The sequence below is a fragment of the Mauremys mutica genome, chromosome 2 (genome assembly GCF_020497125.1).
Source record: "Mauremys mutica isolate MM-2020 ecotype Southern chromosome 2, ASM2049712v1, whole genome shotgun sequence".
Lineage (NCBI taxonomy): Eukaryota > Metazoa > Chordata > Testudines > Geoemydidae > Mauremys > Mauremys mutica.
In genome coordinates, this window is record NC_059073.1 from 287397062 (window position 1) to 287424155 (window position 27094).

The following is a 27094-nucleotide window of genomic DNA, read 5'->3' on the forward strand; positions in this document are numbered from 1 at the left end:
CAGGAGGGGTACATCAGCTATGTATTCTAGGCTCCCCTGACTTCTGGGCTTGGTCCCATTGCATATCTACTCCTAGCACTTCCACGTGAGGGGGATTTAACCTGCCACAGTGGCTGGGTTCCAAGAGCAGGACTGGGAGCGCCACAAGCCAGGCTGCAGTACACGTAGCTGAACAGCCTGCAGCAGGCACTGACTGGCACAGTCAGGGTGTTAATCCAGACTAGACTCCCATTGACTTCAGTGAGTCCACCAGGCCCTTATTACTCTCTGTTCTACTGCAGGTTTCTTGGATTTCCCAAGTAGCCTTCGGGCGGCTAACATCCTTTGTATTGCTCAGTCATTCACTTATCTCCTGCTTCTAGCTCTCCCCTCTTACAACATCTCTCAGTATCAGCCTTCAGTACTAATGCTTATCTCTCATCTAGCATGTCCCACCCCATGATCTCAAAGCACTCTATAAAAGAGGCTGTCCCATTATCCCCATTTTGCAGAAGGGAAACTGAGGCAGAGGAGCCCTGCCCAAAATTAGACAGCCAATCAGTGGCAGAGCTGGGACAAGAACCCAGCTCGCCTGCTTCCCGCTCCAATATCCACACCGTCTTCCTTTTGCCTAGAGTCAGAGGCTGCAAAAGGGCATAAGCCTTTCTACAGTGTCCTCCTCTTAATTTATTCCTCCATTAACTTAATTGGGTGTGATAAGGGGAAGGGCCTTGTATCTGAACAATATTTGGGCAGAGTAACATGCAGATTCAGCTTGGGGAAAATAGCCATCCAAGAGCAGCCTCTGTTTAAGGATCTGTGTGCTACAAAGATGAACTGTCAACAAAAACAAGGGTTTTAATACCAACGATGTATTCCGGCACTCCTTTAAGACACACATTACTGGGCATAACCCTCGCCCAAGACCAAACACAGGCAGTGAAATACCGTGACCTTTCCTTTTATTGACTATGTTCATTCGAAGAAGCTGATTTATTTTATCTACAGTCGCTGACTGATGAGTGGATTTAATCCTACCGCGTCGGTTGTCAGCTGATCCGAGTCTCAAGTTCTCCAGTTTTTTGCACCAACGCAATTTCGGAAAGACACGGTGAGGTGAAGATTTTCCTCTTGGGTGCCTGAAATTAGACATCTATAACTAAGGCACCTAAATAATTTTCTGATTTTCATAGATGCTGCGCACAGATATTTCCCAGCAAAGTCAGTATGATTTACCAGATGTATCGTAGGTACTTACATAGGCCCCACTAATGTAGCATCTGGAAGTATATTTTGGCCTCCTAGAAAGATAAGAAGGGTGGTCTTATGGTCTTAGCATGGGACTCAGAATTTCCGAGTGTGGGACCTGGTGATACCATAGATTTCCTCTGTGACTGTAAATAAGTCACTCAGGCCCACATCCTCCCATGGGAGTTAGTTACCTACTTTTGAGGATGTGGGCCTCAGTCTCTCTGTTCCTCAGTTCACCATCTGTAAAATGGGAATAGTGATCCTTCCATTGGCTTGTCTGTTTAGACTGGAAGCTGTTCTGGAGAGGGGCTGTCTCTTAGTGTCTGAATGTACAGCACCTAGCACAATGGGGCCATGATCTCAGCTGGGGCCTCTGCTATACTAAAGATCCGATGAGGCTCATTGTTTAAATCATGCATCCAACTCCATGTAACTGTCACAGCAATAATAATACAGCAATATGTTGCACCTCCAGAGAGTATAAATCTCTGCTGAGTGCCCTGCACAGCCGAATTAGTGAAGGCGTTCAGTATGCCCAGTAAAATGGTTTAAACTTCATTCTAGCTTTGCAGCTTATCTTTGCGGAAGAGCTGTCGTTCAGGAAATCACTCGCCCTTTCAGATTGACTACAGACTTAAAGGCAGACAGAGTGTGTTGGCTCAGTAGATTATTTCCTCTCTCTAGGGTCTAGAATTCAATGAAATTAAACATGAGGACTGTCCTGTTTGGGGAGGTGGCCCGCTACAGAGCTGGCTTGTTCATATGTAGTGCACCGGGTGGTTGGCAATAGGCTGTGGGCCTCTGTCTCCTGTTGCTTATGCTGATGTACAAGAGGAGTGTTACCGTTAAAGTCAAGGGTGGTTCAGTGGTGCAAGGACTAGACTGGGCCTCAGGATATGTGAGTTCACTGCCTGCTTCTGCCATGGATTGACTGTGGACAAGTCAATTAATCTCCTTACTGGTAGTACAACTGCCAAATAGACTTCCCTACCTCTGGGGTGTGTTGGGATGATGAAATCTATTGAAGATAGTGACGTGGGTGGATACAGACGTGATGAGAGCCACATAAATAGCTGCTTAGCGTAAGCCAGAGGATAATCACGCCTTATGTTGTCTCATCATTTCTATTGTTTCTCCTTTAAAGGCGGGAATGAGCTCTGGAACAGTAACATTTCCAGTCAAATACAGCCAGCCACAGCAAAACAATCTGAGATGTCTGGCCCGCTACTGCTGCGGTGTGCAGCCACCTCAGGACAAGCCCCCAGAGCAATTCAATCACGCAGGGCCTGATTCTGCTCTCACGCCAGGGTGAATCTGGAATAATTCCACTGATGTCAATGGACTCCCGGCAGTGTAGACTTAGTGAAAGCGAGAAGAGATTCAGGAACCCAGAGCGCAACAGGAAGAGCAGGGATATAACAGGAGGGCCGTGTGATTGCCAACAAACACTTGGAATGAAAAGATACGTTTCTTTGAAATTTGATAAGGTGTTGACCTTTAAACACATAGGTTTTTCAAGGAAAGCTGACAGCAACAGATCCCCATTGAAAAGTCTCCTGATTATGTCTTCTCACTGAGTCAGAGAGAGGCATCTAATTCAAAATCATATTTTAAGTTATATTGCATGTTTGCTCTGACAGATCCCAACACCCTTGACCAACTATATTCTCTATTTGTAGGTACCATTTCACCCCCCCACTGAAATGCAGCCACCTCTGGGATGGACTGTGGCAGATCTCTAACATTAACCCCTCCCCAGACACACCAGACAATCCCTACAAAATACCTTTTCCAACTGACACTGCAAGGGGATCTTGAGTAGGCAGATTGTAATCATGCACACTGGAGTTAACACCCTTACTCTGACCAAAAGCACCATATGATGCTTTAATAACCACTGTGGTCAAGACGTGTTTTACATCTCACCTGACAAATGGCATCTTCGGCAGTATCATGCTTTCTAATGCCCCAGGTTTTCCTTGTTTGTCTTTCATTCAAATCACTGAGCAGACCCACCCTTGCTTACATTATGAGATTGAATAAGAATCCTGGGGCCATCCCTTCAGATTCCCGATGAAGACTTTGGAAGGGCCAAAGAAATGAAAGCTACACCTGGAGAATCCATCCCAGGTTTTACACTGAGCTCAGTGGATGATGGACAGGAATCTGGAATACTGAAACGGATCTGTAATCAGGGGTGAAAGTAGGCCAGTACGGGCCAGTATGGCGTACCGGTAAGAAGCCGGTACCGGCCTGTACACAGCCGACGTTAAAGCGCTGCCATGGCAGCACTTTAACATTGCTGCCCCTTTTGTCTCCCCCGGACCGCCGTGGCAGGGGGCAAAAGGGGCAGTTGTCCCAGGGCCAGTGATTTAAAAGGGCCTGGGGCTCCCAGCTGCCACTACTAGCAGTGGCCAGAGCTCCGAACCCCTTTAAATCACCACCAGAGCCCCAGGCGGCACTGGCAGGCTGGCTGAGGGATGCTGACCCCCCCAGCCCCTCCCCTTCTGCCAGAGGCCCCGCTCCTTCCACCAGAGGCCCTGCCCCTTCCGGGGGCTCAGAGCTGGCCCCCATACTGGTAAGAGATTAATATTACTTTCACCCCTGTCTGTAATGCTCATAATCACATACCCAACCATGGCATCTCAGTGCCTTGATGCCAGGCACACTCCAGTAATGTGGATGTAGCACTTTAATTACTCACCTGGGCTTCATATACATTTGTTACTATTGTGACGTTACCCAAGATACAATCCAGACTGATGGACAGCTGTGTCCCTTCAGTTCTCCAGCCTGGGGTGCCTTTTACCCTGCTTTGCTGTGAGAGCAACCACTCCTGATCTGCTATCACACAGCCTCCAGCGTGTAAATCACTCCCAGCTATGCTGTATGAGATCTATAGCCAGTGACCTTGAATTACATTGCAGGGCAACACCATTAAATTCCCAGTCCCAGACTTTCCCCCAGAAATGTGTGTCTTGTACTGCCCAACACCCTCCTGGACAATACAAGCTTATATAAAGTCCGTCATTTATTAATAGAAAATGATATCCACAAATCTTGTTTTCCCAAATGGAGTTTCCCCAAACACTTCAATCCCAACTCACTGGTTTAGATAAAACAACAAAACAAATTTGTTAACTACAGAAAGATAGATTTTAAGTGACTACAAGCAATGAGGCATATAAGTCAGAATTGGTTACAAGGAAATAAATGGTAAAATGCAACTAACTTAACAAGCTAAGTGAATACAAAGCAAAGGTCTCTCTCGCCACAAGTTCCAACCATCTTACTGACTGAATCTTTCAGTCTGGATCTCCCCACCCCTGGTCCAATGCTGCTTCTTCAGAGGTTGATGGTGCCGTATGTGGACAGCAAGGGAGAGAGGATTTGGGCATATGTCTCTACTCTTATAGCCCTTTCTCTTGCACAAGAATCATCTCCAGATGTTGTTCAGGAGACAGCAAGTCTTTCTTTGTCAAAATGTAGATTTTTTGCCCACATTCTCTCTCCAGTCAAAGAGAGCCACTTAACCAAGTGGTGGTCCGTTTGATCTCATTGAAATTGGCCGAGGCACTGGCTAGCCTTGTGTCTCTGGGGAACTTGTTTCTGACTTCCCTCCAGAACATGTTGGCACATGTCTTCGTAATATTGTACAGTGGAATCCTGTATCTTTACATACAATGTTGCCATGCAACTTTTACCAGGACAATAATGATCAGTGATTCATGAGTTTTCAAATGATACCACATACAGCCTGCTTTGTACAAAATGTAACATAGTCTGGTAAAAGGGGTGAGCATGAGGGTACAGACTGTCACAACGATGCACCAATGAGATCCTGCCCCGGAATGCAGACTCTAGCAAGAACCCAAGACATTCCGAAATAGCCACAGGGAGCAGAGGAAGCTCCAATGGTAACCCAGTGGATGGGGCAGAGCAAGAGAAGAAAGGTAGGAAGGAGCCCAAGGAAACAGCAACAAGAGCGGAGCTTGACTAGACCGTAGCTGCTTGGCATAGGGTCCCCGGGCTGGAACCCAGAGTACGGGCAGGCCTGGGTTTCCCTGCCAAACACTGGGGAAGTGGCACAATCTGGGCAGTGGGGCACAACACTGCCTGAGACAGGTTGTCCAAAGAGACTTTGTTACCCTGGAAGGGGAGAACTATAGTGAGCTGGCCGGAGGGCCGAGCCACGAAGAGGGATCACCCTGAGTTATGAAGAGGGAGCAATCAAGTCCGGAGGGAAAGACATGGGGCAAGCAACTGAAGGAGGGGGCATCGGATTGGTCGAGAGCGAATCTCCAGATGCGGCCACAAAGAGGTGCCACAATAGCAAGTAACAAACCCAGTGGCACCACCACATGGTCTTGTTCTTGATCTCTGTGGTGAATGCTGCAGAATCTGCTATCCGGGGGCTTCACTCTAATACGAGCACATGGCGAAGAGAGATAACATGGTCACTGAGGCATCTATAGCTCGGGAGTGACAGGACATGTGTGTTATAGGTCCCCCTTTGTGCACAATCCGCAGCAGCTATGAGTGTGTTACAAGAGCTTTAGCTCAAGCTGTAGCAGTTTGTGCTTCTACCTCCAGAGGCCCCCCAGGCCAATCCCCCGGTGGATCAGCCAAGATGGCGGCCATCACACATGTATGAGGAGAGGCGTTTGCTTCCAATGACAATTTCATTGTTTGCTCCTAGTTCAGCAGGGCATGAGAGGGAGACGGCCTGTCTCAGAGTAGGAGAAAGATCGCATTACACAAGAATAATGCATCTTTGTTCCCCTCTTATTGCCTGAATATTTACAGTGGCACCATTAAAATTATGGTTGGAGAGTCTGAATGGATTTTTATGCCACCCTCTACCCCCAGGCATTTTGAAAGTGTCACAAACACTAGCCGGCCTGTTCACTGCCTGCTCTGAGGAAAGTCAAACAACCTCACACCACCTGCCATTTCTTCCTCCTTGCACAATGCAGCAAGGGCGACAACAAAAGGAAAGTGAAGGGGAACTTCTTATGAACCAGCAAGGCCCCTTCTGAGAACCCCCAATGACAAATGAATCTCTAATAAGCCAGAATCCATCATTGCTGTGTGCCATGTGGCACATGCCAACTCTCCAGTCTCTCTAGCATCTGTCTGCCCAATTTGACAACTGGATTAAAAATAATGCACACGCCAGACAAAGAAATTGCAAAAACCTAGAAGGAGAAACACAAGGGCAAGCATACTGCTAACCATGGTGCTACTGTTACCCCCACCGAACCCTTCCGTAAGAATCTCACACCATATTTTATCTAGGGAAAGAAACTATTTAGGGCCTGTAGCCAACTATTTTAGTTTATTATTCCATTATTGTGTGATGTTATGATTAATTAACCTGTTATCTCATATATAATAATTGCATGTTAAATAGAGTAAAATTGTAGGATTATAGAAGTGATCAGTATTTAGAAGGAATAATTATGTATTAGATATCTAAGTAAGGAGGGCTGAGGCCTGTAAGATTTTAACTTAGCTATTTTAGGTCTTGGACGTAAGAAATGCTGACACGAGTGACCGAAGAATGACCTGATGCCATAAGATTATGGGAAGAGAGGCACCAAGGGGTAATATTGCAAAAAATTAGCCGGAAGATTGGTTTTAAATCACAAAAAAATGCTTTAGAGGCACATCTATCTCTAACATGTGTCTTAACAACCAGATCTAGGTCATGCATCAGTTCTAACGAAAATAACAGGAACTATACACAACCTATAGGAATTGGGGTACCTTGAGTTTCCAAGGGACACCAGACCAACAAGGGATAAGAGAGTTGACACTTCCATGTTCATACACAGAATGTAGGTATAGGCAGAATCACATTATAAAAGGGGGTGCCCAGATTGGGAAAACTGAGCCTTCTACAGGAAAACTAAAGGTAATAATTGGAGCTATACCAATCTCCTAGAACTGGAAGGGACCTTGAAAGGTCATCGAGTCCAGCCCCCCGCCTTCACTAGCAGGACCAATTTTTGCCCCAGATCCCTAAGTGGCCCCCTCAAGGATTGAACTCACAACCCTGGGTTTAACAGGCCAATGCTCAAACCACTGAGCTATCCCTCCCCCTAACTCCAGCAGGAACCATCCCTCTACTGATGATCAATCCACGAGGGACCCATCAGACCCTAACACTATCTAGGGGGATGTGAGTATGTCTGTAGTTATGACTGGTGCATGGCTATACCTAGGAGTTATTTATGCTGTGACATACCTAACTTTGTTGGTAACTTGAATAAAATTGATAAAAGATAATGGACCTTGTTCTTGTGATTGTATGAGTTACTGGCTGGTGGTTTCATGAGCTCTGGATCTAAAACAGACAGAGATAACTCTGCTGAACTTGAGATGGTAGCTACCAGAGCTGAACCCTCGCTGGTGTGATATAAGATCACTAAAATTAACTTTCAATAAAAATAAAGGCTACAAGCCTGACCCAAAACCCATTGAAGTCAATGGGCGTCTTTCCATTTATCTCCATGGCAGTTAGATTGGGCTGAATTTACCCACACTGTAAGCCAGTGTAACTCTGTTAAAGTCATTGCAGTTCTGCCTGTTTCCAGAAGGGTGAAATCTCACTCAATATCCAATCTTTGTAGGGACAAGAACACTATCCCCCTCCACCACAGCCTCATTGCTGGATTAACCCTGACAACAGGTGAACCACATCTCAGTAGAGCAAGATGTCCCAGTGCAGTCGGGATGTGTGATTGCAGCGTGTGTAGACATACCTGAGCTAACTTTGATCCAGCTAGAACAAAGCCGGCTCCAGGAACAATAGCAGTGAAGCTGCAGCAGCCAGGGTCCCTGCAAGGGGTAGCCCTATCCGCCCAAGACCCTGGCTATACATCTGAGTGGCCATTCCCTGTGCTACCACAGCTTCAGCTACAGCAGAGCTAGCTTGGGCTTGTCTACATGGGCTGCAGTCAGACTTCCCGACTGCAGAGTAGATACAGCCTTTGTTCTGTATTTGTACACCACCAAGCACAATGCATCGGGGTCCATGTCTGGGGGTCTTATGCACTATTCCTATTGCAATGTAAATAGCAGATAATAATCATCAAAACCTCCTCTCCCCTTTGCAATAGCATGGGGTGTCTCCCCGAATACTCACAATCCCCTGGACCACCACCTCAGAGGACCAAGAGAGCACTGAATATATATTTCGCTTCTTTGAATGCAATTTAGCATCTGGAAACATGAAGCACACAGGGCCCCAGCACCAAGCTTTACACCCTCCCATCAGTTGCTTCCTACAGGATGAGTATTCCAGAATCTCGGTGCAGTAGGAATGGCAGAAGAGAGGAAAACGGGCTATTATGCTACTGTATATCTAGGCTTGGAAGAATTCAGTTTTTACGGGTAAATATTGGTAAGCGTCAATTTCGCCGCGCACACACAAACTGATGGAAAAAATATCTCTCTCAGTAACTGAAATGTCCGGATAGGCAAAATGAGAAAAACGCTGCTTGAGGATGGATCTAGACTGTTCTCAGTGGTAGAAGATGACAGAACAAGGAGTAATGGTCTCAAGTTGCAGAGGGGGAGGTTTAGGTTGGACATTAGGAAAAACTTTTTCACTAGTAGGGTGGTGAAGAACTGGAATGGGTTACCTAGGGAGGTGGTGGAATCTCCTTCCTTAGAGGTTTTTAAGGTCAGGCTTGACAAAGCCCTGGCTGGGATGATTTAGTTGGGTTTGGTCCTGCTTTGAGCAGGGGGTTGGACTAGATGACCTCCTGAGGTCCCTTCCAACCCTGAGATTCTATGATTCTATGATTCTATGAACAGGGCTGACGAGCCCATAGGTGCTCTTTAACCTGTTCCTGACGAACCCCTTTCCACCCTAACAATGGCAGGAGGTTGGTCTGAGTCTGATGGAAACCCTCCCTCTCTCACTCCTGTTTGAACGCGATCTAATCTACCGCCTTGAATTTGTGCTAATAGCACCTCTAGATTCTGCCATTTACCCTGAATACAACATGCAGCCAGAGGCATTGCCATAATGTGCTGGTGGACACAGGCAGCTCTGCCTAAAGGAAAGATTTGTCCTCTGCAAATACAGTCCCATGAAGTTTGCACAGTCCAGTTTATAGCATATCAAGTAAGGTCTGAAGATCACATGCAAGGAAGATGGCTTGATAGGGTTGATTATCACCTCTGTGGAAACTCCAATGTAATGTCTGTCAGTTACTAAAGCTCTTTGGGGTCGGCTCAGTGAGTCTTTCCAACAGAGTTAACTAGTTCATGAACATGGCAAGCTGTGCCTGGTGCTTGGAAGTGACACCATCAGGGGAGCAGAAGGGAGGGTTTTTCATTAATTTAATTACTTTGAAGGGATGTGGGGGCCACTTTTAGTTTCAACTTGGGGCGTCCAGCCAAATACATTTACGTCCTTGTATCACTGGTGCCCTGTATTGTGAGACACCCATTCATTTCCATTTGTGACATTACCCAGGATACAATCTGGACTGTTGAACAGCTGTGTCCCCTCAATTCTCTAGCCTACGATGCCTTTTACACTGCTGTGCTGTAAGAACTTCCACTCCTGGCCTGTTCACACACAGTCTCTAACATGCAAAATCACTCCCAGCGACGTTACATGAATGCCCTGGCAGCCATTCATGAATTACATATAAGGAGACACCAGCAAATTCCCAGTCCCCGCCTTGTGCCCAGAAATGTGCATCTTGTACTGCTCAGTACCCATCTGAACAGTACAAGTTCACAGAAAGTCCATCATTTCATCAAAGGAAGTTGAGATGAATCAGTCTCATTATCTTAAATGGAGTTTCCCCACACACGTTAACCAAACACCCTGGTTAAGCTAGAAAAATACGATAAGTTTATTAACTACCGAAACTTATTTTTAAAGTGATTACAAGTAATGACGCATAAAAGTCAGGACTGGTTACAAAAGAAATAAAAAAGTTAAACAGAAGCTAATATTTAACTTAACAAGCTAAGTGAACTTAAAAGCAAAAAGGGTTTGTCTCATCATATGGACCACCCCTCCCCTACCTCAATGATGTTTCCATTGTCTTTCAAGCGTTGTAGCTGCTATGAGTAGAGATGGGGGAGAGAGAAGTGATTTGGAGGCCAGTGTCTCTCATTCTTATACCACTCTCCCCTCTTTGAGGATTACCCCCAGCTGGGATACAGGCGAAAAGAACTAGATAAACACATGGAGGGTAGGTCCATCAATGACTATTAGCCAGGATGGGCAGGGTTGGTGTCCCTAGCCTCTGTTTGCCAGAAGCTGGGAATGGGCAACAGGGGATGGATCACTTGATGATTACCTGTTCTGTTCATTCCTTCTGGGGCACCTGGCACTGGCCACTGCTGGGAGACAGGATACTGGGCTAGATGGACCTTTGGTCTGACCCAGTATGGCCGTTCTTATGTTCTTATAACAAGTAGTCTCTTGTGGACATGAGGTCTGACCTATCCCTGTGATGGAATGTAAATTTCTTATTCACATCTTCCCCCCTCAGAGACTGGACACTTACGTAGGTGACAGTCTTTTAACACCTGGCTGGTTGCTGGTCTGTCCTTTGTTTCTGAGGCTACGTCTACATTAGAAATGTCAAAGCACTGCTACAGGAGCACTCCCGCGGCAGCCTTTTGAAGTGTGAGTGTGGTAATAATTGGAGATATACCAATCTCCTAGAACTGGAAGGGACCTTGAAAGGTCATCGAGTCCAGCCCCCTGCCTTCACTAGCAGGACCAATTTTTGCCCCAGATCCCTAAGTGGCCTCCTCAAGGATTGAACTCACAATCCTGGGTTTAGCAGGCCAATGCTCAAACCACTGAGCTATCCCTCCCCCCCATGCATGAGCACTGGGAGAGAGCTCTCCCAGCGCTCCTGGTAATCCACCTCCATGAGCAGAATAGCTCCAAGCGCTTGGAGCCTGTCCACACTAGCACTTTAAAGCGCTCAAACTTGCTGCACTCGGGGGGGTGATTTTTCACACTCCTGAGCCAGCAAGTTAGAGCACTATAAAATGTAAGTGTAGACAAGCCCTGAGAAACATGGTTTGGGCCTGCTTTTCTTAAACTTGGAGCATGTTACGGCAATGATACGTAGTAGAATCTTATAACTTCACATACAATGTTGATCCACATATTTTACGAGGACAGTAATGTTCAGCAAATTATGATGTTTCGAAGTATGCCTTACAAGGCATACTTTGCATACAATTTATCATAGTCTTGTAAAAGTGGTGAACATAATAGTATAGACTGTCACACCAGTGCAGGAAGGGCATCTGTCAGAAGTCTTCTAATACCCAGCATGCATTTCAAACTAAACCAATGGCCAAGCTTTTCCGAGGTGACTAATGAATTTTTGGGGACCCATCTTGAGACACTTTAAAGGGGCCGGATATTCAGGGAGTGCTGAGCATTGGCCCTCTGAAAACCAGGCCCTTTTAAGATGCCTCAAGTTGGGCACCCAAAAATGGCGGCGCCAAACAGCATTAGTCATGTTGGAAAACCTTGGCCTACAGTTTGTGTATGTAAGTGATGCATAGACTCTATGCTGGGCCTCTGTGCAGGGATGAATTTTAGCCTCTAGTCTTAGCAGAAGGCAGTTGGGTACCTTTTATGCTCAGCTAGCTGATTTTTGCAGCTAGTGATGTGTCTAGAACTCCAGAGCCTGTCTAATAGACATGCGGCACTGGAAAAAAATGAAGCTGACTGGAGGCTGAATGTTTCACAGCACTCAAGACAGCAACACACCAAATAAGGCAGAGAGAGCAAATGCTCAGACGTTACCCATGGGTGGGTGAAATGGCAAACATTAATCTGAGCAGTTCTCCTGGATGATACTCCCACATGAGAGTTTTGCAGGGATCTTAAATTGAAATCAAATCCCTGCTCAGGTTAATTTCTATTCTTCCTTTTCCTTCCCACCCTCAAGAGTCAATCTTATGTGGCTCCCTCCAAATTCCCCCCTGCACATTTCTCTGAGTTTGGGTGAACTGCTGCAATCTAAGCAAGCGCCCTGAAACCAGCCTGTGCCTGAGGAGTGCAGGGAAATCAGGCAAACATCATGTACTCCAAATACCTGGCTCTAATCAGGGCTTGAATGGAACCAGTGCCACTGGCCAGGGCACACACAAAAATACACAGGGTCACTAACTTAGCACCAGATACAAACAGATCCAAAAATATTGAGCTTGATTGCATATAGAGGGAGCCTCGTCACATTAAATCACTAGGGAGGTTTGAACCTGAGACTTTTTGTTACTTGATCTTGTGGATGGCAATAGTTGTCTCTTATCCACTTCTACAGACTAGCCACTAGAGGGGGACAAAGACTCACACTGTGCTACTGTGGGTTACATGTTCACTAGTGCCAGTCACTATAGGAGATAGGATATTGGACAAGATGGATCACTGCTCTGATCCAGGATGTTCACTCCTCCATTCCTATGGATTTGTATTTCACCAAACCTAGAGGCAAAAGGAAAGATGGTCTTGTGGTTTGTGTGCTAGCCGCAGATGTGGGTGATGGGTTCAAGTTCCTCCTCTACCATGGGCTTCTTGTGTGACCTCTGGCTCGTCTCTCAGTTTCCCTTTTTTAAAAGGGGGTTCATAGCACTTCCCTACCCCAGAGGGGTGTTAGGAAGAGCATTACATTAAAAATGGTGAGGCATTCTGATATTACAGTCACGAGGGCCATATAAATAGCTTAGGTTGGTTGGGCAATGACAATAGAGTGGTCCGTTTCACTTTATTTCTGGCTCTCGTGCACAATTACAATGCTGCAAAAAAAGGCTGGAAAATGGATAATTCCAGGCACAAGAAAGGTTGTCTTTGTTTTTAAATTAATGAAAACATGTTGATTAACATTAGGTTTGGCTAATCTCTAACATGATAAATCCAGACTCCTGAGCGACGTCATTAAACCGGCCCATCACCCCCTGTGTAGACAGCGCTAGGTGGACAGAAGACCTAGTAATACTGCCTCTCAGAGAGGTGAATTAACTACAGCAAAGGGAGAACCTCTCCAGTTGCTGTAGGAAGTGTCTACACTGAAGCGCTACAGCTGCCCCACTGGAGCTGTTTAACTGTAGACACAGCCTAAGGGCTTGAGTCAGCTACCATTTCTGCTGCGCTGATACCATCAACGAGCCTTAAAGTGGCTGAAAGTGTAAATGCAGTTCACACTTACTTCAACAGCCCTTCACAAGGTCAGTGTGGTGTGAAGGGGCCTCTGCGTAACTAGGGCTGTGTCTACACTAGACACCTTACAGCTGCACCACTGTAAGATCTCCTGTGTGGCTGCTCTATACCGGCAGGAGAGAACTCTCTCCTGTCAATATAATTAAACAACCGCTAGCAAACGGCGGTGGCTACATCGGTGGGAGACACTCTCCCACCGACATAACGCTGTGCACACTATCACTTATACCAGCGCAGCTTATGTCACTCCAGGGGGTGTTTGTTTCACACCCCTGAGTGACATAAATTTTGCCGATGTAAGTGGCATTGTTGGCCTGGCCTAACTGAATCAGTCCCTAAAATCTGTTTGGTTTTTACCATAAACCCTACGTTTGGGGCCTGAACTTCCCGACATAATCTTCTGAAAGGGAGCCAGGCTGGAGGTCACGCTACTTTATTCTCTCACACACACGAGGTTCGGATGGTTTGCTTTCTCTGACAAGCCAAGACCACTGGAGCACCTACCCGCCTCCTGTGGCCATAGGTGCCGACTTCCCCTCTTTCATATGGGTGCTTGACCCTCCCACCCTCTGCCCTTGGCCCCACCTTCACTCCACCCCTTCCATGAGGCCCCGCCCCTGCAACGCTTCTTCCCACCCCCATTCCAACCCCTTCCCCAAGGTCCCCGCCCCAACTCCGCCCCCTCCCTGCCAATATTCCAACTCCTTCCCCAAATCCCCGCCCCGGCCCTGCCTCTTCCCCACCTCCTCCCCTGAGTGCGTCGTGTTCCTGCTCCTCCCCCACAACCCAGAGCATGTTAACGCTGCCAAACAGCTGTTTGGCAGCAGCCGGGCGGGAAACACTGGGAGCTTGGCAGAGGAGCGGGTGGGATGAGGAGGTGGGGTAGAGGGGAGGGGAGCTTGGCTGCCAGTGGGTGCAGAGCACCCACTAATTTTTCCCTGCAGGTGCTCCAGCCCCGGAGCACCCACGGAGTCGGCGCCTATGCCTGTGGCCTCTCAGATCTTTTTCCAGTCAACCCAAAGTAAACAGGAACTGGGGAGACAAGGCGAACAGAAGACAAGAGACAGGAGAGGCTTTTCATTAACAAAGGGAATGCAGAATAGTGCACTGAAGCAAGCACTGAAGAGATTAAAGCCACAGCCCCTCCAGATGCATTATCCAGCTCTGCACGTTACCCCACACATCGTGACAAAGCTGTTAAGGAAAGCTGACTGGTCAACAGCTCTCTGGGTGAGTTATTTTCCAAGCTCCAGAGGTGTCTTTCTATGAAGGAAGCATATGCCCCTGCTTCCAGTGATTCCCTGTCTTTGCAGCTGCATGGTGTTTATTATTGCCCACAATGACTTTCTTTTTGTAGTCAAAGACATGGTTTAAACATCAGTTTTCTAAGCAGGAAATATTCTTTTCTGCCATACAATAAGCCAATTATTTCCAAAGCTTGGAACCTGAGAAAGGCTGGCCTTGTGGTTAAAATGGCAGGCTCAGACTCCTGAGATTGGGGCTCGATACCCAGTTTTGCCACAAATTCATTGTCTGAGGCCTGGTCGACACTCCAGAGTGAGGTCGACCCAAGGCAGCTTACGTCAACCTAACCATGGAAGCGTCTACACTTACATTTTGCTCCTGCCGACGTAACGGCCCAGCTACACCAACTTAATAACTCCCCCTCCACGAGCAGCGTAGAGCCATGGTCGCTGTAGTTAGGTTGACATGGTGTCAAGGCAGACACTGCGTTGCTTACGTTGACCGTTGCTGGCTTTCAGGAGCTGTCCCACAATGCCCTGCACAGACAGTACAATCGATACAAGAGCTCCCAATGAGGACGCCCACCGCCAACACAAGGAGCGTAGCGTGGACAGGCACAAGTGATGTAATTACTGCAGTAGCTGTATGCCGACATAAGTTAGGTTGACTTAATTTTGTAGAGTAGACCTGGGCTGAGTCACTAGTCTCTGTATTCCTCGACTCTCCCTCTGTAAAATGGGGCTTAGGATATTACCTGGGTCTGTTTATCTATTTAGATGGTAAGTTCTTTGGGGCCCGGGTTCTTTTTCACTATGAGTTTGTGCATGCACCATGGGGCCTTTAGATGTTATAACAATAAATCAGAATAAGAATGGTCTCTGGGGCTCCTGCTGCCTCTCCCCTCCCCTGTACAGACCACATCTCATCTCCCCCAAGCCACCAACATAACAACAGTCAGAACTTGTCCCCTTATGAAGTGTAGAGTCACACACCCTTACCGCACACACCTCATCCCACCCCAGCCCTTTGCTGTCTCTTCTAGACTAAGCGTGACAGACGCTCCTCTTCACAGGCAACATGCCAGGGATCGAACAGGGGAACGCCGACACTAAACCATGAACGGCTGCAGCTTGAGCGAAAGCAGAAGTCGCTGGAAGGCCTCCCTTTGCCTTCGGTGGGCTTTGGATCAAGCACTGAAGGGAGCCCACGCGGCAGGAGACATCTCTCTCTGGCCCATCAGCCGGGCACTCTGGGTAAACTGCATAGGCACCAAAGCCCCTCTCCTTGGCATTTCATTCCTGGCTAGCCCCTGCTCAGCTGGCCAGCTTCTGAAAATCCCTTCCCTAGGTGCCTAGCTCTCCCCGTCCATTGTATAGGGAGCTTGGACACCTTCCTTGGGGCTGAACATTCCTCCGGGTGGGGGGTACTTCTACACAGCGAGTGGCAGCAGGTCTCAGAGCCAGGGTGGCGCTCACCCCTCCTCCCTTGGCTTCACAGCCAGAGCCATCACATCTACACTGCTGGTTTTAGTTCCGCAGCACACGCCCTTCGAGCCTGAATCCGTCGCCCCGGACTCAGAGGCTGGCCACCATTGGCTGTGTTGACTTACCCAGAGGGGTTAGGCATTGCAATGCTGATGGAGCAAAACCAAAGTACCTTTAAAGATCTGGGCTAAGTCCTGGAAGGCACCTAGCACACCCCTGCATGCTGGCGGACTCACAATAATGATAACGACCTACCCCTCGAAACCAAACCAAATCCAGAGTTAATTAGGACTTGTCCGGTTTATTTGATCATCACCCAGCTGAAGCCCTTCGAGCAGATTCTGCGGATGAATCACTCACCCCGATAACTTTTCCATTACTTTGATGGCTTGGTATTTCAGTGCTGGCATTGCCAATGCATAAATGAGTCCCGTGTGATCCACTGACTCACAACTGCTTAGGCCAGCAATAATGTCTCCTTTTTTAATTACAACGGCACTCATTTTAGAACTGGCTGATGTGCCAAGTTTCTAAGGAAGATGTTCAAGGGTGCGTGTGCAACTCATATTTCATAGTCTGTGTGAGCACCAGGGGGAGAAAAAGCCTAGGGCCGTTCTCTAATGGGGGAGACCCTAGGGCAGTGGCACCCCACCTTTCCAGACCACTGTATCTCTTTCAGGAGTCTGATTCGTCTTGCGTACCCCCCAGTTTCACCTCATTTAAAAACTACTTGCTTACAAAATCAGACATAGAAACACAAATGTCAGCACTGAAAAATTGCTGACTGTCTCTTTTTTACCATGTAATTATAAAATAAATCAATTGGAATGTAAATATTGTACTTACGGTTCAGTGCATAGTATATAGAGAGCAATATAAACAAGTCATTGTCTGTATGACATTTTAGTTTGTCCAGACTTAGCTAGTGCTTTTTATGTAGCTGTTGTAAAACTAGGCAAATATCTTGATGAGTTGAAGAACCGCCCAGAAGACCCCTGGGTATCCCTGGTTGAGAAGCCCTGCCCTAAGGTTTACCTGCTGACGTGTTAAAACTACAACCGCCTCGTCTTCACTGGGCTTTTATCTGGTGTTAGTGACCACGTGCTAGCGAACACATGGTAAGAGCACATTGTTTTTCCTAGTGAAGACAAGCTCCAAGTGCAGGTCCGTGGCACTGATTAATCCTCACTGCGATCCCACGGAAGCCCAGGCAAGGAGTCCAACTGGCTAACTGCACCATGACAGCACCTCTGTGTTGGCGAGACAGGATGGAGAGTAGGGCTGTGTTCAGAGCATCTAGTGACTTCAATGGATGTTTGGAGCCTAAATACCTTTGTCAAACTGCACCTAGAAGCCCAGAGGAGAGTTGGAAAGTCCACAACTTAATTTATTGTAACAAGATTTGGACTGAACTGCATGAGCCGAAGGGAAGACACTGATTTCCCACAGAATGTGAGTCACAGACTGCCCCCACAAGACACCATAAAGTAGCCAGGGAGTTACCATGGGCCTGATCCAAAGTCCACTGAAGTCACTGTGAGCGCTAGCGTGGCCTTCAGTGGACTTTGGGTCAGTTCCTAGGTGGATGCCTGGGGTGGTGAGATGGTCCTATGCTCTTTTAGGGTTCGATTAGGTTTGTTAGGGTGTCACCTTGGTGGATGGAGCCCAGAGAACATAGGATCAGAGGACTGGAAGGGACCTCGAGAGGTCTTCTAGTCTAGTCCCCTGCACTCAAGGCAGGGCTAAGTATTATCTAGACCATCCCTGACAGGTGTTTGTCCAACCTGCTCTTAAAAATCTCCAGTGACAGAGATTCCATAACCTCCCGAGGCAATTTATTCCAGTGCTTAACCACCCTGACAGTTAGGAAGTTTTTCCTAATGTCCAACCTAAATCTCCCTTGCTGCAATTTAAGCCCATTGCTTCTTGTCCTATCCTCAGAAGTTAACAAGAACAATATTTCTCTCTCTTCCTTGTAACAAATATTTATGTACTTGAAAACTGTTCAAAACTTCTTTTACAATTAAAAACTGTTAAAAACATGAATTGATTCTGAAGAAGGAAATGAATTGATTGCAATTAAAAATAAAATAGGGCTTGTAATGCTCTTATTTGCTGCATCCCTTGTATGGATTTTTGGCATGATATTATCAGCCAGTCGAATTTCTGTAGATAAACAGACATTCCAGACGTACAGTTGCTGGTTTTACATGTGATAGTAATGCATCTTTCTGGACATTTAGCCTATGGTGGGGGGGAGCGTTCTTGGTGTGTTACTCCCAAAATGGAGGCTTTTTAATGATGGCTATTTCTCAGTAGTGAAGGGTATATTTTAAAAATACATATATTTCGGTCCAGCTTTCCTCCTGCACCAAGATCTACTCAGCACAGGACAGGAGAGGGTCAGACCTGGGTTCTCAAGCTGCCCCAGCCTCAAGAAAAGTTAGAGCAGCCTAGGCACTACTCTAACTTACAACAGCTAGCTATGTTCTGTAGGAGACCATATGCCAATGGCAAATTGGCTTAGAATAGCAGAGTTCTGCCCCCTACAGGCCCTGGCACACCCCTCTCATTCCCAAAATACCCCCTACACCCGGTGACAGACAGGCAATGGCACAAAAATCAGTGCTGCCAGCTAAATGCCAGTGGAGAATTCCCCTCCACTAGGGAGATTTATCAGTTTGACAACTGGACCTAGAACAGAGGCAAAGAATCCAGCTCTGAAAATCCAGAAGATACCTACAGATCCTATTCGGGATGGGACTAACTTTCTATGGGGCAGCGTGATTCTCTTCTTGTTACAAGGAGGAGGGTGAAAAATTGTTCTCGTTAACCTCGGAGGCTAGGACAAGAAGCAATGGGCTTAAATTGCAGCATGGGAGGTTTAGGATGGATGTTAGGACAAACTTCCTGTCAGGGTGGTCACGCACTAGAACAAATTGCATAGGGAGGCTGTAGAACAGTGTTTCTCAAACTGGGGTCGCCGCTTGTGCAGGGAAAGCCCCTGGCGGGCCGGGCCGGTTTGTTTACCTGCCCTGTCCGCAGGTCCAGCCGATCGCGGGTCCCACTGGCCGCAGTTCGCCCCTTCAGGCCAATGGGGGCTGCTGGAAGCAGCAGCCACTAAGTCCCTTGGCCTGCGCCACTTCCAGCAGCCCCCCGTTTGAGAAACACTGCTGGAGAATCTCCATCATTGGAGGTTTTTAAGAAGAGTTAGACGAGCACCTGGGAGGAATGGTGTAGTATTACGTTGCCCTGCCTTGAGTGCAGGGGACTGGACAAGGAGACCTACTGAGGTTCCTTCCAGTCCTACACTTCTGTGATTCTCACTTACACTGATGTCAATCAGGAGTAACCCCAGTGGAGCCAGGGGAGGTGCACTGGTGGAAGGGGAGCAGCATGAGGTCCTTAGAATGTGGGCTGCCGGGACACGTGTCTCCTTCTGCTGGGCCATGCTGGATCTAGCCACCCCCTGAAAAGCAGCAGCCCCCTCGAGAGGGTCACTGGATTCCTCAGCGTGTTGCTATCTCAAGCAGAATAGCAGAGTGGTTTTTTCCTGCAATCAGCTCCCCAGGGACCTGATTGCAGGATCTGGGCTGTAGCACCTAATCCAAAGCCTACTGAAGTCAGGGGAATTTGGATGAGTTCTTTAGGGAATGTCCACTCTGCAATTAGACCCCCATGACTGGGCCTGTGTCAGCTGATGTGGTTTAACCGTGGTGTAAACATTTGGGCTTGGGCTGCAGCCCCTGTTCCAGGACGGGTCCTAGAGCCAGGCTCCAACCCAAACCTGAACGTCTACACCGCAATTAAACAGCATCTCAGCCCCCGCCCCGCACGCCCGGCACAGGCCAGCGGCAGGTTTATAACTGCAGCATAGACACACCCTTAGCATGCAAAGCCATTGATGGTGAACGGGATCTTTCTGAGCCCACTTTCGAGTTTGGAGTCCCAAGAGCATTTAACACAGTAATAGACAATTTTAGGTGGAAGAACCACGTTTTCCACAGTATAAGAACAGGAGTTTCGAGGCCCGCTGAATGCTGGGTCTTCAGAAACAACTGGATGTGGCGGAAAGACACACTCATTCATTTAAAAAGTAGGGAGGAAAATATATAGAAATCTCCATAAAAGCCTAATATTTTTGGAGAAAGACAAAGAGTCCTTGCTCCTGAGCCTCACAAGAACATTAGCAGCAGGTGGAGAGGATCCAAGAGCTGGAAGGCAGCCAAACCGTGTTGCATTGCCAAGCCCTGTAGTTCTCTCTAAAACACCCAGCATTATATACAGGTCTCCGCTAAAGGGCTGGGGCTCTTGCTCTGTCTCTGAAGATGGAAGGATCCGTTTAGCCCATCCAAGAGGCAAATGGATTTTCTCACCTTGTATTTTTGCTCTGCTGGAGTGAGTTCCTACCTCACGATCGATCGGGGAGACTGCGTGTGTGGCTGGTCTGTCTCCCTTCTACATCAATGGGAGTTTTGCCGTTATCTTCAGTGGCAGAAGGATTGGGCTATAAACCCCTGAAAATTGACTTCTTATCTAACTCTCACATTAGCTTTATTTGTAATCATTTGCAAGTTTATTGGGTGACATCCTGGGCCCATTCAAATCAAAGGCAAAATTCCCACTGACTTCAGAGGGCCAGGATTTCACTCCTGCTGCCTTTCTCCTGAGTATCCCAAGTCTCTACAAACAGCTAAGCTAGTACCTCATACAGACTGATAAATAGGAATAGTAATGAACTAATAACACCACCTTGTTCTTATATAGCACTTTCCAGCTGTAGATCTCAAAGCACTTTCCACAGCTAGACAAGTGTCATTATCCCCATTTTATAGATGGGGAAACTAAGCCACAGAGCAATGACATGACTGAGGTCGCTGAGCAAGCCAGTGCCAGGAATAGAACCCACAGCTGTTGAGTCCCAGGGCAGGGCAGTGCTCTACCCACTAGGCCACACAGCATCCCCTCTAAGGCAAGTAAATATTATTCCTATGTTACTTGTAAGGCATTTAAGTATTACCACATAATCAGCTTGTGCATGGAAGAATATGTTATCATTAGCTCATCCTCATAATACCCCTGTCAGTTCCCCAAATGGGGAACTGAGGCACAGAATAGTATTTGCCCAAGGTATCAAGGTCACACAAGAAGCCTGAGGCCAAGTCAGGAATTAAACCCAGGTTTCCTGAGTCCAAGTGGAGTGCGCTAACCGCTAGGCTACAAAGTGACTTACTTGTCCTGGCTAGGAAAGCATGTTGCCTTCAGGTTAACCAAAATCAAAGGTACAGGCACTGATTTTGCCCTTGAACCAAAACATAAATACTGTCGTTTTCCTTTTTGCTTTGCTTAAATTTTCAAACACTGGTTAACTTTTTTTTAAGGCATATGTTTTGCACCTCGATATTTATACCCCCTTACTGGAGTGGTTTCTCGAGCACAATCAATTTCCTTCCTGAGTCCTTAGAGCTCAGCTAGAAAGCCCCAATCATCAGGAACCAGAGGGTTAATATTTAGCACAACCATTCATCAAAGAACCCAAAACGGGAAAGGACAAAAAGAGGCTGCAATTTTTTTAGGTCTGACAAATTGCCTCAATGCAGTTAGGTAAGTGGACTTGTCTTACTGGAGTGTTCCCCTTAATGTGGCTGAAGTGCTTTATATTTTGTAAACTCCAAAACAAAATCTATCTGGGAAATCGTATGCTTCATATAAGCAGGTTTTGGGTTGTTGTTTTTTTAAAGACCCACTGATAATTCTCCATCTGTCCGATTCCCCAGTGGCTTGAGAAATGCAGCATTAGCTTGTACGCTGACGCCTCTTAGTGGTTAGAACAGCGATTGGCACTTAAAAAAGCCTGAAATGTAACTAGAGCTATCTTCAAAACACATTTCACTTTGGCCACATCTACGCTAGGAAAAGGTGTTTTACACAGGTGTTAAAATCCTAGCCTAGACAAGGTAAGACATAATGTTAACATGGGTTAGTTAACGTTTTAAAATGCACCCCGTTTCCTAGTGAAACCGTCTCTGTACCCAAGGAGTGAAATACAATGGAACCAGCTAATAGTGATCTAAGGTGACCCTGCTTCTAATGAAGTCAATGGAAACCTCACTAATGAACCAAAAGGAGCAGGAGTAAGCCTTATTAGCAATAAGCGTGTGTGTGTGTGTGTTTATAGCATTTGTTCTCCTTAAGGAAGAAGATAGATGTACATGAAACGTTCATTAGAAAATGAGGCAATGTAAGGAATAATTCAGCTACCTCAGTGCTTTAGAACTCCTATACTAGAGCTGGAATGAGGGAGAAAATACCAAAACGCACCTAAGTGACTTAGGAACCAAAGTCCAATTTTCAAAAGTGACAGATAGGAGCCTATAAGACCTGATGACTTCCAGGGAGCTTCCGCACCTCAGGGCCAGATTTTCGAAAGTAGCTTCAGGTGCCTAAAGCTGCAGAGAGGCACTCACTGGGAGTTTTCAAAAGTGCGAGTAGGTAAGGTGTCGACTCCCTGCTCTTGGAAAGCCCACCAGGTGCTTACCTACAGCTTTAGGCACCCAAAAATACTTCTGAAAAGCTGGCCATAGGGCCAAGATCCTCAAAGGTATTCAAGTGCCTACTTGCCACTGAAATCATTAGAAGTTAGACACCCATGTACCTTTGTGGATCTGAGCCTAAGTCACTTCTGAAAATGTGACAAGTTTCCAAGACACTGGCACTTTTGAAAATTTTGGCCCCACTCTTCAGTTGCGCTTTGTCTCAAATTTCAAATTTCAAATTAAATAGGGTATTTTTTCTTCCCTTCCTGTCAGACCTGTGTGCAGCATCCCACTGCGCCATCACACAGATGCAATGTCCTACAGGAGGTTAAGGAGATGGACAATAAACTAAAGGAAATACTGTAGGAATTCCTACAAATCTGAGATGAAGGCTTTATCTGCACTGCCTGGCAGATGCCTGCCTGAATCACTGCATCACACAATGCAGTTTGTGTCCTTGACTTCAGTTATTAGCAGAAAGGTGCCCTGGAAGTTGGCCCTCTAATGAGCCCAATCCCCACCGCACAATTTATGGCACTGATGCAGGAATGAGTTCCATGCAGGAGAGCCCCTCTGTGGAAACCACTGACATCACGGGCCCCATGTGAGTGCAAAGGCTTGGTTATGCAGATCAGGGCATAAGACTGTGTAGAGAGCTAATAAGAAATAGAACTTTAAATGCTGCAAGACCGGCTGGAATAAATAAGGCGCCCAGGTCTAACAGCTTGCTGGATTAGGGAGACAAGGTGGGTGAGGTCATATCTTTAACTGGACAGTAAGCTTGTCTCTCTCACACACAGAAGTTGGTCCAATTAAAGATATGACCTCACCCACCTTGTCTAATATCTTGGGAACAACCAACAACACTGCATACAGCGTGATGGACTCAGTTCTGCACTAGCAAGTCACTGAGAGATCACATGGAATGGGCATCATATCATTTGTCAGACACTGACTGTTCTGCCCAACCCAGGTTATAGAGGAAACCGTGGTCCTGACCTCCAAGGGCCAAAGACAAAGAATACACTGCACCGGGGGATGGGAAGGCACAATTGGAAGTTGGATCGTCATAAAGCAGCACAGAATTTAGTAAATAAATTAATATTGCAATACTATGAATGAGGGATTCCACCTCTGGAAGGGAATTCCATGCTGTTAAGACACAAACTTCTCAGACCAAAATCTCTCTCACAGAGTGGCCTAATATTACTGGGAATATTTACTTTTTCCTCCTTCGCAGATTTAAGCTCTGCAGAGTCTGCCTCAATATTTCTACAATACCTAGCACCATGGGACTGCAGATTTTACTAGGGACTCTGGATGTTACCATAACATAAACGTAGGTGCTCAGAGCTGGTGATAAGAGCCATAGAAGTACCCGGATGGATATTACATGAATAATGGTTATATACCTTTAAGAGATGGCTGAACATGTAAAACAGATGCTTATTTAGGATACATAGGGTCCACTCTGCTAAGACCTCCCAGCTTCCATCTGCGATTGGAATCAATGGGAATTCCACACCCAGAGGGTATGCCCATCCCAGCAACCGTGTGTCTTGAGTGCTGGAAGCAATGGGGAATGGCAGGTCACACATCCTGCACTCCCACATCTGAATGGGCTGCATGAACTGAAAGACTTTTTTGGCCTTCGCCATCAGGCAAGTGTAGATTGTTCAGGTCTGATCCTGCCTGGGACTCAGCACACCCAACTTTCAGTCAAGTCAGTGGGAGTTGATGGAGTTCAGCACCGCACAGGACAGGGCTCTTTGATTGGCTGGCCTAATACATATTTATGTGCGCTAATATATTCCATAGCTGAACTTTTTGCATAATTGCTTTTTTTTTTTTAACTGTTCCACACCGGAGCCCTTGAAAGAAAGGATTTTGTATGTTAATATATTTCATTGTGTAATGAAATAATGAATCTCAGCCGCTCTCTCTAAACTTGTGCCGTGCTATGCTGACTACTGCTTTACATTTTAATAGCCATTATTTCAGTCCCTCTATCTTCTCTGCTCCTTCTCACCTCCTCTGATATAGAATGACTTTTATTCTACCAAATGTAATTAGGCATGGTCCTGTGTTTTGATTACTTTTTATTCTTAGTAGTAACAGAAATCAGAGTTTTCACCATTTAATTATTCAAAATTGTCTGTTTCAAGTATCCAAAACTAGTGTTCCTCTTTACCTGAAAAGCAAATGTAAAAAAGACATTCTAAAAAAAACACACAGTGAAAATTAAAAGTGCAGCTTTTGGGTCTAAGAATCAGATATGAAAAACCTAAGCATGAAAACTGGTCTGCAAATCCCAAAATTCAGTTTTTCAAATATGAAAAAGTCATCCCAATTTTTACAAGTCGTGTGTCTGCAGTCCCACCACCACCCCTCCCCGGGCTGGATAGTTGGTTGTCAGTTTTCAAATTCGTAATAAAATACTTGACAATGGAAAATATTATATACATGTCCATCCATTGTTTCATGATTTCTACCAGTTGACGATCTGGTCAAAACATTTCAAGTTTGAAGATTCTGACACAAAATTCGAAATGCAAAATGCTAGTGCAACCACATTCCAGTCACTTTTCCTCTTTCATATTAACCAATTTTCCCAGCAATCGTGCTGTTTTCATTTCTGACATAGATTAAAAGGCATCTTCTGAGATACTGTAAACAGTAGCCACCATGGAAAACTCATTGGCTATTCTACAGGGAGCGTAATAACTTCTCTGCTCTGCCAGCCCCAGGCACATACTGTGGATACCGCAGGTCTATGGCATAGTGACTGATGAGTTCTTAAGACGGTATCCACTGCTGCTTGCCCTTAAGGGAAACAAATTTGGGGGCCTAAACAGGCTGTGTGCCACCATGTTTGTGATCCATTTAAGGACCAACGGCTGTTATAATGGCAGGATTCTTTCACTTTTAACCAGGACACTCATCAAACCTGCCTCAGGAACAAATGATGCATTCCAAGCTGATCTTTCCCTAGTGACCATTACTGCTCCAAACGTAGCTCTAGATGTAACTGGTCACATTCAAAGGAAAGCATCAGCACAGAAGTTGAGTTGCCAAACGCCCAGGGTAAGGCATAGATGTGCAGGCTTTATCACGAAATTGCACTTTCGTCACCAGAGGAATTGTTCCTCCTTTGGCATGACGCTCCTCTCATCCTCCTGCCTCCTCTTCTCAGAATCTTCATTATGCAATTGCTTTCTCCCATAACACTGAGGGAAAAGAAAAAAGGGCAAAGCAGCTGCTCTTTTCCATTTGGCATCCCAAGAAGAAACGTGCTTTGAGCAGTCCTTTATTTACCAGAAAAATAGAATCTAAGGGTGGAGCAGTTCAGAAGAATAAGACTCTCTTGTTACCGGCTACGTTTTACCACATTGTACCTCATTACAGCAGAAACACTTCCATTAAGCTTCAGGTTGGAAATATCTATACACTCCAGCACCGCTAGTTAGCATCTCAGCAAGGCTGACTCAGCCCTTCAACTTTTGAAGATAAATAAGAACATAAGAACCTAAGAACGGCTGTACTGGGTCAGACCAAAGGTCCATCTAGCCCAGTATCCTGTATTCCGACAGTGGCCAGTGCCAGGTGCCCCAGAGGGAGTGAACCTAACGGGTAATGATCAAGTGATCTCTCTCCTGCCATCTAGCTCCACCCTCTGACAAACAATCAGTCTATGGACACCATTCCTTACTACACTAGGGTACATTCAAAAGTGAAGCTAGAGTTGAAATTGCAGTAACCTGGCTCTTTCAGTGCATTTATGGGTATAAGAACATAAGAATAGCTCTACTGGATCAGACCAAAGGCCCATCTAGCCCAGTATCCTGTCTTCCGACAGTAGTCAATGCCAGGCGCTTCACAGGGAATGAACAGGTAATCATCAAATCATCCATTGCCTGATGCCCATTCCCAGCTTCTGACAGAGGCTAGGGACACCATCCCTGCCCATCGCCATTGATGGACTTATCCTCCTTGAATTTACCTAGTTCTTTTTTGAACCCTGGTACAGTCTTGGCCTTCACAACATCCTCTAGCAAAGAGTTCCACAGGTTGACACTGTGTTGTGTGAAAAAATACTTCCATTTGTTTTAAATCTGCCTATTAATTTCATTTGGTGCCCCCTAGTTCTTGTGTTATGTGAGTAAACACTTCCTTGTTTACTGTCTCCACACCAGTCATGATTTTATAGACCCCTATCGTATACCCCCAAAGTTGTCTCTTTTCCAAGCTGAAGAGTCCCAGTCTTATTAATTTCTCTTCCTACGGAAGCTGTCCCATACCCCTAAACATGTTTGTTGCTCTTTTCTGTACCTTTTCCTATTCCAATTTCTTTTGAGATGGGCAAGACCAGATCTGCA

At 46.3% G+C, this 27094-nt stretch overlaps 1 protein-coding gene across 3 annotated transcripts in view; it reads right to left on the reverse strand.

Annotated features, from left to right (window-relative positions):
• Positions 1-952: 952 nt before the first annotated feature.
• The window catches only part of SEC22C (SEC22 homolog C, vesicle trafficking protein), a 55296-nt gene continuing 29154 nt past the window's right edge, over positions 953-27094 (reverse strand). The window contains exons 6-7 of one of the 3 annotated variants that reach the window (XM_045005091.1): positions 25851-25945; positions 24859-24909 (exon numbers count right to left, since the gene is read on the reverse strand). In XM_045005091.1, coding sequence (XP_044861026.1) covers positions 24906-24909; positions 25851-25945 — 99 coding nt within the window. In that variant the 3' untranslated portion in view covers positions 24859-24905. Of the gene's footprint in view, positions 1119-24858; positions 24910-25850; positions 25946-27094 lie in introns of those variants that run through there. The other 2 variants (XM_045005089.1, XM_045005090.1) reach the window with 2 other exon arrangements.